At 43.4% G+C, this 16,881-nt stretch overlaps 1 protein-coding gene across 5 annotated transcripts in view; it reads right to left on the reverse strand.

The window, feature by feature from the left end:
* Window positions 1-2,356: 2,356 nt before the first annotated feature.
* The window catches only part of hecw2a (HECT, C2 and WW domain containing E3 ubiquitin protein ligase 2a), a 47,307-nt gene continuing 32,782 nt past the window's right edge, over window positions 2,357-16,881 (reverse strand). For 4 of the 5 annotated variants that reach the window (XM_029703552.1, XM_029703551.1, XM_029703550.1 and 1 more), the window contains exons 14-30: window positions 16,114-16,238; window positions 15,579-15,764; window positions 11,940-12,074; window positions 11,198-11,300; window positions 10,348-10,444; window positions 10,140-10,223; window positions 9,924-10,009; window positions 9,518-9,638; window positions 8,985-9,098; window positions 8,678-8,830; window positions 8,393-8,491; window positions 7,905-8,034; window positions 7,526-7,672; window positions 6,912-7,026; window positions 6,552-6,637; window positions 6,133-6,245; window positions 2,357-5,036 (exon numbers count right to left, since the gene is read on the reverse strand). In XM_029703552.1, the coding sequence (XP_029559412.1) occupies window positions 4,925-5,036; window positions 6,133-6,245; window positions 6,552-6,637; window positions 6,912-7,026; window positions 7,526-7,672; window positions 7,905-8,034; window positions 8,393-8,491; window positions 8,678-8,830; window positions 8,985-9,098; window positions 9,518-9,638; window positions 9,924-10,009; window positions 10,140-10,223; window positions 10,348-10,444; window positions 11,198-11,300; window positions 11,940-12,074; window positions 15,579-15,764; window positions 16,114-16,238 (2,006 nt within the window). In that variant the 3' untranslated portion in view covers window positions 2,357-4,924. The remainder of the gene's footprint in view (window positions 5,037-6,132; window positions 6,246-6,551; window positions 6,638-6,911; window positions 7,027-7,525; window positions 7,673-7,904; window positions 8,035-8,392; window positions 8,492-8,677; window positions 8,831-8,984; window positions 9,099-9,517; window positions 9,639-9,923; window positions 10,010-10,139; window positions 10,224-10,347; window positions 10,445-11,197; window positions 11,301-11,939; window positions 12,075-15,578; window positions 15,765-16,113; window positions 16,239-16,881) is intronic. The other variant, XM_029703555.1, reaches the window with a different exon arrangement.

A 16,881-nucleotide genomic window follows, 5' to 3' on the forward strand; every position in this document is an offset into this window, starting at 1 on the left:
GCTTATCATGAGATACTCTACCTCAGGCGAGCAAAACCTTGAGACTTCCTTAGATTTCATGCACCAGCTGTTGTTTACAAATATACATACACTACCGTTCAAAAGTTTGGGTTCACTTAGAAATGTCCTTGTTTTTAATGAAAACATACATGAAATGAGTTGCAAAAGGAATAGAAAATATAGTCAAGACATTGACAAGGTTATAAATAATGATTTTTAATTGAAATAATTGTGTCCTTCAAACATTGCTTTCGTCAAAGAATCCCCCATATGTAGCAATTACAGCCTTGCAGACCTTTGGCATTCTAGTTGTCAGTTTGTTGAGGTAATCTGAAGAGATTTCACCTCATGCTTCCTGAAGCACCTCTCACACGTTGGATTGGCTTGATGGGCACTTCTTACGTACCATACTGTCAAGCTGCTCCCACAACAGATCAATAGGGTTGAGATCCGGTGACTGTGCTGGCCAGCTGACTGCTTCTTCCCTAAATAGTTCTTAAATAGTTTGGAGCTGTGCTTTGGGTCATTGTCCTGATGTAGGAAGAAACTGGCTTCAATTAAGCACCATCCACAGGGTATGGCATGGCGTTGCAAAATGGAGTGATAGCCTTCCTTCTTCAAAATCCCTTTTACCCTGTTCAAATCTCCCACTTTACCACCACCAAAGCCCCCCCCAGACCATCACATTGCCTCCACCATGCTTGACAGATGGCATCAAGCACTCCTCCAGCATCTTTGAATTTTTTCTGCGTCTCACGAATGTTCTTCTTTGTGATCCGAACACCTCAAACTTAGATATGTCTGTCCGGAACACTTTTTCTGATCTTCCTCTGTCCAGTGTCTGTGTTCTTTTGCCATTCTTAATCTTTTCTTTTTATTGGCCAGTCTGCGATATGGCTTTTTCTTTGCAACTCTGCCTAGGCCAGCATCCCGAGTCGCCTCTTCACTGTTGACGTTGAGACTGGTGTTTTGCGGGTACTATTTAATGAAGCTGCCAGTTGAGGACTTGTGAGGCGTCTGTTTCTCACACTAGACACTAATGTACTTGTCCTCTTGCCAAGTTGTGCACCGGGGCCTCCCATTCCTCTTTCTATTCTGGTTAGAGCCAGTTTGCACTGTTCTGTGAAGGGAGTAGTACACAGCGTTGTACAAGATCTTCAGTTTATTGGCAATTTCTCACATGGAATAGTCACAGTGAAGAGGGCACAGTGTGGACAGGAGCCAAGGGAGACTGACACTTCCTGGCCATCTTGCAGCCCGAGGCAAGCGGAGCACACCTAGTGGGTATCCTTCGCCGATATCTTGTTTCCACAGGTGCAGATTCGTGCCAGGAGCTTCCACTCGTTTGGAGTGGGAGATGCTTTTGTTGCTGGGATGCTATGTTTTAGCTTTCACTCTGTGGCACACAAATGGCCGGATATCGTTTCCAAAATGACATAAGAAAAAATAGAAAATGTTTTAATAGCTACACTAAGCTGAGTAAAACCACAAAAGCTAGCTAGCGTGGTGGCTAGCTGCTAACGACTAGTCACTGTTGGGGTACAGCCAACTTTGTCGTGAACGAGGTAGCCGTGTCATAGTACCCGTTCCTCCCTCTAAGAATTTTCCTCTAACTATGGCAAAGGAAAATTGCCACCACCGCACAGTCCAGAGAATCGGGCCAGGCGAGCAAGTTCTAAGCTTACATCTGTGAACAGTTTAGCTAACTCTCTAAAATGCAGCCGTGTCGAGGTAAGTTTTCTGATGAGAAGCGAGAAGAGGTGTTTCAATTACTCAGAGACGCTGCATCTGACCTTTTGGCGTGTAGGAGGGACACCCTTCCCCGACGCACACGTCTCGACGTCCAGCCAATCATAGCTGGTGTAGTTTAGCAAAGGCTTCTGAAGAATATGCTAGGGGCGTATCCCATAAGTGAAATACCGAAACGATTACTTGAAAGGGAATAACATTGTGTTATCTGATCACAGAACAATTGTCTCCCTAGGACAGGGTCATTCTGACATGTATTGCACAAAAAGCTGAAAACCATCAATACAATCATTGATCAGCAAAAAAAACATACTTTGCCTTTGAATTGTTTAGTTGGGCCTGGGTATTTTCATATTTTCCTATAGATGTTGTTTGTGGAATGCAGTTTGTTTATTTCTGCAGAAAGAAATATATAGGATAGAAGGAGAGATATTCTCTATCTTATAGAACAGAAAACCATGTCCATTCTATGCTGTAGATCTTTATCTGCTGCTCTCTAAGCGTTGGGCTCACGAGCTGAGCCCCTGGTTCATCTCTCTAAAGATACACAGAAAGAAAACACGCATTCATGTATCGCTAATTAAAACTTACCAATTAAAACTTGACATTTGTCATTGTCTTTTAATACAATAATGGTGGTGAAATGGAGAGATACAGGAGCTTTTGCATAGAGTGTAGTTCTGACACAGATGTCCAATCCTATTGGTAATTGATCAGCCATGGGGAGTGGTGGTGGCGGTGAGCTTTGTCCTCATTGGGTGAGGAGCAAACTGACTTTATTCTTATTTGGACATTTGCAGCAGAAGAAAAATCCTTAGCGTGGAAAATGTATTGATTGGCAGAAATGATTTAAACCCTGTTGTGAAGGGTTACTGGGCATGCAATGAAGCTGCCCCTCAGAACTCAAGGGGATGTGTGGCCGAGGCTGGGGTCATTCCTAATTCTGTCAACCTGACAGAATTAGGGAGACATGGTTGGCTATGCAAGCCCCAAACCTTTGGTACATTCGGTGCAAAATATATATTTACACACACCCACAACAGGTGCAGACATACATGTACACAAGGATGAGACATACAGGACCAGCACACACACCGTGTGGTTCTCTGTGTAGCCATGAACCATGACCTCTAACCTATCATCAAGACAGGTGATCTCATGAATGTAACAAAACAATTCCCTTAAAGTGTGTTGCCATAGTACTTCGGTAACACTAGTCATAACCCTTCATATAAACAAACATAATGCTTATAACATTTCACAATTGTGAAGCCATAAACAATGTGGCACAAAACCCAAATATTTATTTAACCGCGTCCACCTCATCACGGACACATTTATAACGCATTATAGCAGCATACCCTACAGTTCATACCCGGCTCCTCCCGCCCTTTTCTCAACATCAATTGCGATATCCTCATGCAAAAGCTATTAAGGACAGACTTGTGTTGCACTATTTCGGCATGCAAATATCGAGATATAACACAACACCATTTAGGGGTCCCGGACTCAGTGCAGCTCACAGAGTTGCTGAGATGGACCTTGCATGCAGTTTCAAGCCAGGCTGAGATATGAAGGCTTCCTCCACAATGCATCACAGTGGGGCTTCCAGCCCGGGTTGTCTCTCTAGCTCGCACAGACCTCTGTACAGTAGTTGTAATCATGCGTACACACATAAAAAGTGTGTGTGTGTGTGTGTGTCTGAATGAGTCTGTTGGGTAGGGGTTATGCACTGAGAAGTCCAAAACCAGGATGAACACGTGCTTTCAAGAAATCATTAGCATCTGTGTAGGTGTGTAGTGTATGTCCCGAGCTTAAAGATGCTTCCATAGCTGTGTGTACGGTACTGAAGTAAGTACCATATCATGTGCTGCCCTCGTGTTTGTATCCTGGAACTATTTTAGAATACAATTAAAGAGTTGTAGCTCTGTTTTTGTTGTGTGTAACACACCTAAAGCCATTTGAATGTTCTTTTGACCGACCAAATAAAAACATTACAAAGTCTCTCGTTACAACTTTTCGGCTGTGACCCAAGAGGAAGAAATCGGTGCGCCCCACTATCGGGTCCCCAACCAACCCTCCTCAAAACACTGAGTGAAAGTGTCTCTCATAAAAAGGCACGTGTCCGGTGCCACTTTCAGTCTCGGCTTCCATATTCCACAAATTTTAAGTGATCCACTTCCTGGTGCGGCTCCGGTGTTTATTTTTCTTTGGCCGCAAAGGCTCCTCAGTACTCCTACTACAGCAAGCCAGAGGTGCTGAAGTTTCATACATTGTCTTTTATGTGATACATTCATCAGTTCAGTGGATGGGAGGCAATATCATTAGTGAGAAATAGAGCCGTGTTAGGCAATGTCTCAGTGTGTGTGTGTGTGTGGAGCTACATATGTGTATGAGAAAGTGCATCTCATTTATTTTGAAAAAGAGTGACCATACAATTGTATTTGTTTACGTGAGTTAGTGTGTGCCAGTTTTAGAGCCTTGCTCATGTAGTCTAGCATAAGAAGTGAAGTACAATGTGTTTTGGAGTGAGTCAATGCCTTTGGTGCACCTTAGGAGCTGTGACATACAATTTAATCCCCTCAGAAATTAATCATGAGAGTCATCTTGAAAGTGTGTGAGAGTGAATGAGTGTGTGTTTGAAGACAAGGAATTAGTCCATTATGTATTATAGTGTACATAGTCTCCAGTCCCAGAGTAGAAAGACACAGTTCCGAGGTCCAGAGCAGGGGGTCAATCCAGGAGGAAGCATAGGGTATTAGGAAGAGGTGTCTCTGGCCTTGAAGGGCAGGCTGAGCCCCTGTAGGAAAAAGGAGATCAAGTAACCAAGGCCAATAAACAGATAAAGCACAAGTGTGGTTGTTGTACACAGGAATCAAATGGAGGGCATCAGTGCAGGTAATGGAACAGTAACGTGATTCCAGGAAGTGTGGGATCAGAGGCAGGAGGCATAGCCAAGCTGGGGGGGGGGGGGCAAATTGGGATTGTCTTGGTGGTGAAATTGTCCCCAAAAGTTCTGTTGCTTCTCCAAAAAGATAATTTCTGGTAGATGTCTATTAAGTTTCCATTGTGTACTGTGAGTACTGTCTCGCCTCAAGCTAAGGTGGCAGGATTTCCTCTCCACCATTGTTCTTTCCCAATTTGACCCCTGGCTGTGGAAGCCATTTTGGAGAGTTTACTCCAGGCCAAAGGTGCTGGTTTCCTCCACGGCTGTCAGCATCTTCTCATAGAGCATGGAGAACGAAGGGTACGGCGGGAGGTCCAGACGGTTAAAGCATGTGTGAGCCCTGTAAAGAGGCAGACCGATAGTGAGAGGAGAGCACTGACAGATGCACATAATATACAGTCATGGCCAAAAGTTTTGAGAATGACAAATATTAATTTCCAAAGTTTGCTGCTTCAGTGTCTTTAGATTTTTTTCAGATGTTACTATGGAATACTGAAGTATAATTACAAGCATTTCATAAGTGTCAAAGGCTTTTATTGACAATTACATGAAGTTGATGCAAAGATTCAATATTTGCAGTGTTGACCCTTCTTTTTCAAGACATCTGCAATCTGCCCTGGCATGCTGTCAATTAACTTCTGGGCCACATCCTGACTGATGGCAGCCCATTCTTGCTTAATCAATGCTTGGAGTTTGTCAGAATTTGTGGGTTTTTGTTTGTCCACCCGCCTCTTGAGGATTGACCACAAGTTCTCAATGGGATTAAGGTCTGGGGAGTTTCCTGGCCATGGACCGAAAATATCGATGTTTTGTTCCCCGAGCCACTTAGTTATCACTTTTGCCTTATGGCATGGTGCTCCATCATGCTGGAAAAGGCATTGTTCATCACCAAACTGTTCCTGGATGGTTGGGAGAAGTTGCTCTCGGAGAATGTGTTGGTACCATTCTTTATTCATGGTTGTGTTCTTAGGCAAAATTCAAAGGCCTCACTATGCGTGCAGATGCACTCACACCTGCCTGCTGCCATTCCTGAGCAAGCTCTGTACTGGTGGTGCCAGTCAACACTCACACCTGTGTTAACGAGAGAATCACTGACATGATGTCAGCTGGTCCTTTTGTGACAGGGCTGAAATGCAGTGGAAATGTTTTTTGGGGATTCAGTTCATTTGCATGGCAAATAGGGACTTTGCAATTAATTGCCATTCATCTGATCACTCTTCATAACATTCTGGAGTATATGCAAATTGCCATCATACAAACTGAGGCAGCAGACTTTGTAAAAATTAATATTTGTGTCATTCTCAAAACTTTTGGCCACGACTGTACACGCACTGCACACACACAAATTTATGTGCACACATCTCACACACAAATAAGAATAGCTCATATAGACAGGTAGGCAAACATGGACAGACAGACAGAGGGGTGTACTATACCTGGGTAAGGAGGTGATTTTGCCCCACTTCTCCACACAGAACCTTCGTGGTCCATTGCTACCTCTGAGGGAGGCAAAGCCCTCATAGGGAATACTGGAGGTGCCTGTCACAAACTAAGGAGACATATACAATCCCCATTTAGGTAACATTTTATTTTAGTGCCTAATGACCAGGTATTCGCTGAGAAACTACATGTTAACAGGGCAATTATGTCAATATTACCCAGAATTATTTATCGGTCACTAGGGGATTAATTGTACCAGGAAGTTCCAAATGTTACCAAATAATATCAACTTCAACACCAGATAAATACCAGTGGTAACAGGGCTGAAAAATAAAGAGTTAGCAAAGTTAAGACTGGGGAGCTCAGCCTTTTGTCAGTATCAAACTCTATTGGAGTGTCCCTTGAAAAGTAGTACCTGCAGCAGTCGGAGTCTCTGCTCATTGTTGAACCTCTCCACTGCTGCCCAGAACCAGCGGATGACTATGTGGTGGTCATGGTAACCTGGGGAGAAAGATGAAAGGTGTACCGATCAGCCGTAGACCAAAATAAGCCTGCTGTTCTTAGAAGCACAATCTGTAACAAAAGTGGTGCCCATGAGTTGTGCGGAGCCAAGCAATAACACCTGATTCCATCAAAGTCATGATCTAAATCTTTAACATTAACATTAGATGATGAATATAAATTAGGGGTGTTACTATTTGGCTGGAAAAATGTGCCCCCACACCGTCTGACTCTCCAAGGCTAAGACTGCCCCCCACTGCTCCCCTGTCTCTACCTCCTCTGTACTCTGTGTTGTTCCTCCAGTCTGCCAGGTCAATCTCTGCAGTGCCAGCAATCACCAGCTCCAGCTCTCTGGCATCAAACACAGACACCAGCCTCACGTCCACCACCTGACCAACACATGTCACAATTCTGATACATTTTCTATTACAGAGACATTACCACCTGGCCAATACATATCACAATACTAATATACTCCTAATACATTAGGAGTAAGCACAATTGTTATTGGCGTGCATGATTATCTATTTCAGATAAATTACCACTTGCTGCATCATTATCTATTACACAATACCTGACGTAGCACTGCATCATTATGCAGATACAATGCCACTTGACTAATACATATCACAATGATGGACCATTATCAATGATGTGTGTGATGCCAAAGGGCCCTGTGTTTTGTGCAACTATGTCACAACCTGGATTTTAACCTTTATTTAAAGCTTTTTTATCAAACTGTCCCCTTTTCTTTTTATGTCAGATGTTCCAGCACCATCCTCAGACAATTGCTTAGATTTTTGCTGTAATTCTCATTTCTGGCTAAGGCTTTAAATACAGGATAAAATCTTGCTATGTCACATGATTGCGCAAAACACAGGGCCCTACCTCATAGAAGCCTCGCACCAGGCTCTCAGTCTGCTGAGCCACACCCCTTTCGATGCGCCACTTAACCATGCGCTCGATGTATTCCTTCTTATTCTTCTCTGACACTGGAATACCTGCACCGCCTGGCTTCAGCTCTCTCTCTGTGATCTATAGGGCCGTAAAGATAGAAACACAATATAGGGTGAATCCTACCTTACCATTGATATCAATGAATGACTAAGTAAAGTCAGGATTCACCCCAAATACAACACATTGTAACAAGCAATTAAATATCAAATGCAGGGTAGTGTATGTAGTCTAAAATGATTGAAGATATATATACACAAAACATTAATTATTCAAAACACAAGCATGCACACACACACACACACACACACACCTGTCCGAAGACCTCTTCGTTGACGGTGAAGGTGAGGTCCAGCATGTCCTCGATGTCGTTGTCCTTCATCCACTGTAAACTCTGGTGGAACTCCTCGTCCAGGAACTCCAGGTCACTCAGGTCACATGGGCTGTAGGTGTCAAAGGTCAACAGAGGTGAAAAATGTATCTCATAACTAAGTCTTATATTAACATTTTAGTAATTTAGCATGATGTTTTCCAGAGTGTATATCAAGCACATAATGAAAGCATGGTAACTGAAAAGTCAAATCAATCTAACCAACTCCTGTCTGTTCAGCTTCTTCCAGTTCAGTAGTTACTACTTAAAAAATAGTGAGGTGTGTATTTGTCATAGAATTTATTTTATGCTAAAGCATAACTGGCAATTTGCCAGGGTGGTTGCATTGTCAAACCAATAAAAATGTGGTGTTCATGGTGATAGGATCCCTAGCCATTTGCTAGCTAAGAGGACCTGATTGAGACACTTACATACGCAGCAGGCCCTTGTAGAACGGGCGGGTAAAGAAGGCATCCAACAGATACTGGTGGATCAGAGCCAGGCCCAGGATACGCCCACTGAAACGAAACCTGGAAGAGAGCAACATTGCTAGGTGCAATACAGTACAGTATATGATGACAAGTCAGATGTTATTATAGGTCTATCTGCGTCTTTGTTCCTTATTTTATCTACAGCATGTCTGTCTTCCTAAATCCAACCACCCGCCTGTCCATCCATCCGTCTAACCATCATGGTAGTGTAAACTTGTCACTCACCACTCGTGATGGTTGTCCACAAAGGCAGACATGGGGCTGATCTGCACAGTGTAGGTGTCGTTGGCGGAGTACTCAAACAGACCGTAGTAAGGGTTAAACAACTCCCTTGACACCAAGAAGAAGAACTCCCTCGAAGGGCCGCTGTAGTCCAGCCTATAACACACACACACATTTCAGAAATCATATATTGAGATTATGGAAAATAAACAATGTACACAGAGACAACATAACAACCGATGCAAATGAGCAAACTTAAGATAATGTGTGGAAAATATTAAAAGACCTAAACTACAAAGGCAACACTCACCCTTCCTCTCCCACAAAGCTGACATACAGCTTACTCCTCTGCAGGTCTTTGCGGGAGTAGCACATGATCTGATTGAAGGCATCCTCCAACAGGTGATCTCTACGAACGATCAATCTGGAAGAAGAAAAAACAGCCAGACAGTCATGAACGCACTCAGGCACAGCACACGCGCACACAGTTTAGGAATGAACAAATCTAATTGTATATTGGTCACATACACATATTTATCAGATGTCATTGCGGGTGTAGAAAAATGCTTGTGTTCCTAGCTCCAACAATGCAGTAGTACCTAACAATTCACAACAATACACACAAATCTAAAAGTAAAATGGAATTAAGAAATAAATAAATCAATATTAGGATGAGCAATGTCGGAGTGGCATTGACTAAAATAGAATAGAATACAGTATATACATATGAAATGAGTAAAGCAGTATGTAAACATTATTTAAGTGACCAGTGATTCCATGTAAGAATACTGCTGAAATTTAGCGGTTCTCTCAACTTGTTGAATGACGTCATCAAGTACTCACTTGACTTTCCCAGGTCCCTGGCCATAGCCCTTTGTCTCCAGCTTGCGATAGAAGTTTCTCAGTTTGGCCTCAAAGTCACGTTTGTACGGGGCAGGGGCACGTGCATTAGCTCTCTGAGTACCTGAGAGAGGGGCAGGAGGAGGAAGAGGATGAAAAATAGACCAAAAAAATACATAAGTTCCTCAGAATATCGTAACTGTATCTCATTATTACAACTTTTATTAGCATAGAATTGGTTCAGAAAAACCCCCCCACTAAACTTCACTAATTGAGAGCGCTAAGCAACTGTTACGGTTCAAGGCTTTTTCTCATTATCTTGCCCTTCCTTGGATGGATAGTTTCAATTAGAAACAAGACTAAGGGAAGAAGAAGAGCATGAGGAGAAAATATGTGTGTGTGGTCTCACCAGGGGAGCTTTGAGGGGAGGAGCAGTAGCTAGGGTGCAGTAAGGCAGCAGGTGGCACATAGGACATGACCTCCTCTTCAAACAGGCTAAGGGAGAGAGGAGTGCTTAAATTCTCACTCACACACAGACAGACATACACGCAATACCTTCTCGTACACACAAACATACACCAATCACAAACAGACATTAACACAAAGACACACACAAAGGTCCCACCTGAGCAAAATGACTAGATCAGCATCGCTAGAGAGACGAGCAAGCCCAGAAACACCCTCGCTGCGAATGAACTGTAACCTTTCCCTGCAGATAAACACGTTAACATTCGTGATACTGCTGTTTGGCATGATTATAATACATTTAGGAGGTTAAGATTAAGGGTTAAATATCTGATTAAAGGGTTCCCATGGTGATTGGGCTGACCTACTTGAGTGAGTGGTTCCTGACGAGTTCTGGTTGCCTCTCCTGCAGGATCTCAATGATGTTGGGTTGCCGTAGAAATGCCACAATCTTGTCATTGTAGGCTGGGGAGAGACCCGTGTAAATATCAACATTACTGTGTCTATTAGTGCATAAGTTAGCCCTGTATATAACATGTGTGTGTGTGTGTGTAAAAACTTTTAATAGAGGGTGCTTATATTCTTCCTGTTTCACTGCATGTACAAGTGGGTAACCTGTAGGAGTTTGAGGCGTGAAACGGACATGTTTTTTGCATATCCCAACTCCCCTTGAGACACCCTTAGAGAGTGGGGTCGTGGCCAGAGACCCTTGGAGCAATTAGGGTTAAAGATGCACTATGCAGAAATCGCTCCGCCATTTCCGGGTTGCTAAAATTCTAATACATAGCCTACTTCCAGTTTTGTGACAAAACAAGCAGTCATTGTGTGGTGAATCATTGTACCATCTAAACCGCTGTGAAATAGATTTTCCATAACCAAAATATTGTATATTCAGCTGTTTTGAAGCTGGTGTTCAAAACCGAAAGTACAGTAAACGACGCAAAAACCAAACTTCAGAACGGGAAACATAGAAATAGCACACATAGATCTACCCCTTCTTGACTTGCTTTCATTGGGAATGGAAGACTGTAACTCATGTTTCTATGTGAATTTTGTCATCTACCAAATTGTAGCTTTAAGTGGAGCAATTAGGGTTAAGTGCCTTGCTCAAGGGCTGAATTTTCACCTTGTCTGCACAGGGATTTAAACTAGCAATCTTTTGGTTACTAGCCCAACACTAACTGCTAGGCTACCTGCCGTGCATGCGTGTGTACTCACCCACAGGCACCAGGTCCTGGTATTGATTGCGAGTGGACCCACTGAAGGTGCTGGAGGGGCGGGGCATGACAGGTGGGCTGGAGTGTCGCGTGTCATCTACCACCTGCAAGGGGACACTCCGAGTCAGGACGGATCCCTCTGCTGCTACCAATTGACACAATCAGGGAACTCCCAGCAATAAACCCAGCAATGTCATTGTTTCTATTGAAAACCATACTACTTACACCCATTTTAGGAACCCTTTCAATCTTTTTGATACATCATGAATTTTTGTCCATTCTGTTAACCTAGTATTAGTCTTGCTATAAGCATTATGATTGATATCGGTCTTGTTAAACCAGCTAAAGTCTTAGTGATGGTCAGTATTCCAGTGTGTCAGTGGTGCAGTGGGTGTAATAGATTAGATTTAGAGCTGATCTCAAGCCTGTATTAGTGGTGCAGTAGTACAGCAGTTTGCTGCGTTCACATAGTCGACTTATTACGGCAAGATGAAACCAGATGTAACATTTTCAGCAAGACAATGGAAAATTCTGATGAGGCCGAGGGACAATATCATCCACTGTAGAGGTATTTTCTTTTTTGGATGTTAGTTGGCATGTTCTTCAAACCAGCTATATGAATTCAAACACGCCAGGCAAACTGCCAAGCCACATGTAGGTTAGTCCACTAGTTAGCATGCCGTCATGCAGTCCGGTCAGACTTATTTAAATTGGCCTGTGTGAATGCAGCAGTAGTCTCTCACCTCGCCTGCGCTGTGGCTGCGTTGGCGGCTGAGGTGCTGGCGGTGGGTCAACAGACCAGTGGAGCGTGCACTCTGGAGGGGGAGCCGCGGGTCGATGAAGGTCGTGGAACGACGATTGTGATCCACAAAGAAGGGCTGTGAAGACACACAGCCAGCCACGTACAGTAAGATAGATAAAGAAACTACAGTATAGGTAAGCAAGTGTACATACAGTACCAGTCAAAAGTTTAGCCAAACCTACTCATTCAAGTGTTCTTTATTTTTACTATTTTCTACATTGTAGAAAAATAGTGAAGACATCAAAACTATGAAATAACATATATGGAATCATGTAGTAACCAAAAAAAAAGTGTTGAACAAATCAAAATATACTTTTTTAGAGATTCTTCAAAGTAGCCACCCTTTGCCTTGATGACAGCTTTGCACACCCTTGGCATTCTCTCAACCAGCTTCATCTGGAATGCTTTTCAAACAGTCTTTTCAACAGTCCCACATGCTGAGCACTTGTTCCTTCACTCTGCGGTCCAACTCATCCCAAACCATCTCAACTGATTTGAGGTCGGTGATTGTGGAGGCCAGGTGATCTGATGCAGCACTGCAACACTCTCCTTCTTGGTCAAATAGCCCTTACACAGCCAGGACATGTGTTGGGTCATTGTCCTGTTGAAAAACAAATGATAGTGGGACTAAGCACAAACCAGATGGGGTGGCGTATCACTGCAGAATGCTGTTGTAGCCATGCTAGTTAAGAGTGCCTTGAATTCTAAATAAATCACTGACAGTGTCACCAGCAAAGCACCCCCACACCATCACACCTCCTCCATGCTTCACGGTGGGAACCACACATGCGGAGATCATCCGTTCACCTACCCTGCGTCTCAAAAAGACACGGCGGTTGGAACCAAAAATGTCATCATTTGGAAACATCAGACCAAAAAGGACAGATTTCCACCGGTCTAATGTCCATTGCTTGTGTTTCTTGGCCCAAGCAAGTCTCTTCTTCTTATTGGTGTCCTGTAGTAGTGGTTTCTTTGCAGCAATTCAACCATGAAGGCCTGATTCACAGTCTCCTCTGAACAGTTGATGTTGAGATGTGTCTTACTTGAACTCTGTGAAGCAATTATTTGGGCTGCAATTTCTGAGGCTGGTAACTCCAATGAACTTATTCTCTGCAGCAGAGGTAACTCTGGGTCTTCCTTTCATGTGGCAGTCCTAATGGAGAGCTAGTTTCATCAAAGCGCTTGATGGTTTTTGCGACTGCACTTGAAGAAACTTTCAAAGTTCTTGAAATTTTCCAGATTGGCTGACCTTCATGTCTTAAAGTAATGATTGACTGTAATTTCTCTATGCTTATTTGAGCTGTTCTTGCCATAATATGAACTTGGTCTTTTACCAAATAGAGCCATCATCCGTATAACACCCCTGTCTTGTCACAACACAACTGATTGGCTCAAAGGCATTGAGAAGGAAAGAAATTCCACAAATTAACTTTTATCAAGGCCTCATGAAGCCTCATGAAGCTGGTTGAGAGCATTGCAAGTATGTGCAAAAATGTCATCAAGGCAAATTGTGACTACTTTGAAAAATTCAAAATATATTAAGATTTGTTTGTCACTTTTTAGGTTACTACATGATTCCATATGTGCTATTTCCTAGTTTTGACATCTTTACTATTATCCTACAATGTAGAACATAGTAAAAATAAAGGAAAACCCTGAAAATGAGTATGCCCAAACGTTTGACTGGTACTGTATATATTATACAGTGCATTCGTTAAGTATTCGGACACCTTGACTTTTTCCATATTTTGTTATGTTACAGCCGTATTCTAAAATTGATTAAATACACTTTTTTCCTCATCAACCTACACACAATACCCCATAATGACAAAGCAATAACCGTTTCTTAGGAATGTTTGCTCATTTCTAAAAAAAATAAATGAAATTGTCACGTCCTGACCAGCAGAGGGCGTAATTGTGTTAGTTTTGGTCAGGATGTGGCAGGGGGTTTGTGTTTGTTAAATGTTGTGTGAGTGATTGGACTCCCAATTGAAGGCAGGTGTGTTGAGTTGCCTTTGATTGGGAGTCCTATATAGTAGTGTGTGTTTTTCTATGGGGTTGTGAGTAGTTGTCCTTGCACTGCGTTGTATGTGCCTGCAAGACTGTTGCTGTCGTCTTTATTGTTTTTGTCCAGTGGATACTTTACTCCTTTTTTTGAAATGAAAAAACATGAGTATCCACATACCTGCTGCACCTTGGTCCATTCTTGACGATGGTTGTGACAAAAATATAACATTTGCATAACTATTCAGACTCTCTCAAACCTCAGTACTTTGTTGAAGCACCTTTGACAGCCTTGAGTTTCTGGGTATGACGCTACAAGCTTGGCAGACCTGTATTTGGGGAGTTTCTCCCATTCTTCTCTGCAGATCCTCAAGCTCTGTCAGGTTGGATTGGGAGAGTCGCTGAACAGGTATTTCCAGGTCTCTCCAGAGATGTTTGATCGGGTTCAAGTCCAGGCTCTGGCTGGGCCACTCAAGGACATTCAGAGACTTGTCCCGAAGCCACTCCTACGTTGTCTTGGCTGTGTGCTTACGGTCGTTGTCCTGTTGAAGGTGAACCTTCGCCCCAGTCTGAAGTCCTAAGCACTCTGGAGCCGGTGTTCATCAAGGATCTCTCTGTACTTTGCCCCGTTCATCTTTGCCTCGATCCTGACTAGCATTCTAGTCCCTGCTGCTGAAAAAACATCCCCCGCAGATTGATGATGCCACCACAATGCTTCACCGTAGCAATGGTGCCAGGTTTCCTCCAGACATGACACTTGGCATTCAGGCCAAAGAGTTCAATGTTGGTTTCATCAGACCAGAGAATCCTGTTTCTCATGGTCTGAGATTCTTTAGGTGCCTTTTGGCAAACTCCAAGCGGGCTGACATGTGCCTTTTACTGAGGAGTGGCTTCCATCTGGCCACTACCATAAAGGCTTGCTTGGTGGAGTGCTGCAGAGATTGTTGTCCTTCTGGCAGGTTCTCCCATCTCCACAGAGGAACTCTGGAGCTCTGTCAGAGTGACCATTGGGTTCTTGATCACCTCCCTGACCAAGGCCCTCCTCCCTCGAATGCTCAGTTTGGCCAGGCGGCCAGCTTTAGGATGAGTCTTGGAGGTTCCAAACTTCTTCCATTTACTATGGACAATTGCTTCGACCTGGCTTGATTTTTGCTCTGACCTGCACTGTCAAATGTGGGACAAGGTGTGTGCCTTTCCAAATCATGTCCAATCAATTGAATTTTCCACAGGTTGACTCCAATCAAGTTGTAGAAACATATCAAGGAGGATCAATGGAAACATAGCAATCTCAAAGCAAACGGTCTGAATACTTATATAAATAAGGTATGTTTTTAATTTTAATACATTTGCAAATAAATCTGAAAACCTGTTTTAGCTTTGTCATCATGGGGTATTGTGTGTAAATCGATGAGGATAAAAATTGTATGCAATCCATTTTAGAATAAGGTTGTAACGTAACAAAATGTGGAAAAAGTCAAGGGATCTGAATACTTTCCGAATGCACTGTATATTCACATGTCATTGCACAAACTAAAACATTCACACACACCACCCCCACACACACAGTTTTCCAGACCTTGCCGGTCTGATCGTGCTTCATCTCCCAGCCCCTGGGTAGCTCCAACTGTTTGTTGGTGAACATGTTGAGAAAGGCCACCAGGTCCCTGTTGTGCTGGTAGCGCTCATAGTGGTGGGCGTCCCGACGAACCTTACTGATCATGTGCTTCAGGCAAGTGTTGCTCGTAAACATGCGGTAGGCACTCTGAGGAGGGAACAGATTGATGAGGTCATCAAAGAGGGACGTGAAATTCTGGGCTCTTCTTTAAATGGGGTTGTCATTGCTTTGATAAAACACAGATTAAGGGAAGAATGATGACTCATAATGGGAAATGAAATCCCAAGTAGCATACCTCATAGTTCTACTTCAATTAACCTGATCAACGCAACATTTGACGTACAATTGAAAACAGCATTTCATTCCATTCCAAAAAGCTGTTCCCTTACCACACACTTTTGCAAATTGTTACCTACTGAGAGATATGACGTGATAAGTGAGAGCTGGGAGATCAAAGGTGATCCGTAAGAATGTGAAAGGTGAGGGTGAGACTCACAGGGTTAGAATGCAGCATGGTGAAGAAGTCTGGGCTGCACAGAAACTTTGCGCTGGGGGACTGGAGCAGCAGAGAGAGACGCGACCGGGAGCTGGAGTGACCAGCCGCACTCTCTCTCCTGTACTCTATAACAGACAACACACACATTGTAAGAGTAGAATAAACTCAGCAAAAATGTTTTCCCTTTTTCAGGACCCTGTCTTTCAAAGATAACTGGTAAAAATCCAAATAACTTCACAGATCTTCATTGTAAAGTGTTGAAACACTATTTCCCATGCCTTTTCAATGAACCATAAACAATTAATGAACATGCACCTGTGGAACGGCCATTAAGACACTAAGAGCTTACAGACGGTAGGCGATTAAGGTCACAGTTATGAAAACTTAGGACACTAAAGATGCCTTTCTACTGACTCTGAAAAACACCAAAAGAAAGATGCCCAGGGTCCCAGCTCATCTGCGTGAACGTGCCTTAGGCATGCTGCAAGGAGGCATGAGGACTGCAGATGTGGCCAGGGCAATACATTGCAATGTCCGTACTGTGAGACGCCTGAGACAGGACGGATCCGACTATCGTCACTGGACCAGACAGGACTGGCAAAAAGTGCTCTTCACTGATGAGTCGCGGTTTTGTCTCACCAGGGGTGATAGTCGGATTCGCGTTTATCGTCGACGGAATGAGCATTAAACCGAGGCCTGTAATCTGGAGTGGGATCAATTTGGAGGTGGAGGGTCCGTCATGGTCTGGGGCGGTGTGTCACAGCATCA

The sequence above is a fragment of the Salmo trutta genome, chromosome 20, assembly GCF_901001165.1.
Source record: "Salmo trutta chromosome 20, fSalTru1.1, whole genome shotgun sequence".
In the NCBI taxonomy this organism is placed as follows: domain Eukaryota; kingdom Metazoa; phylum Chordata; class Actinopteri; order Salmoniformes; family Salmonidae; genus Salmo; species Salmo trutta.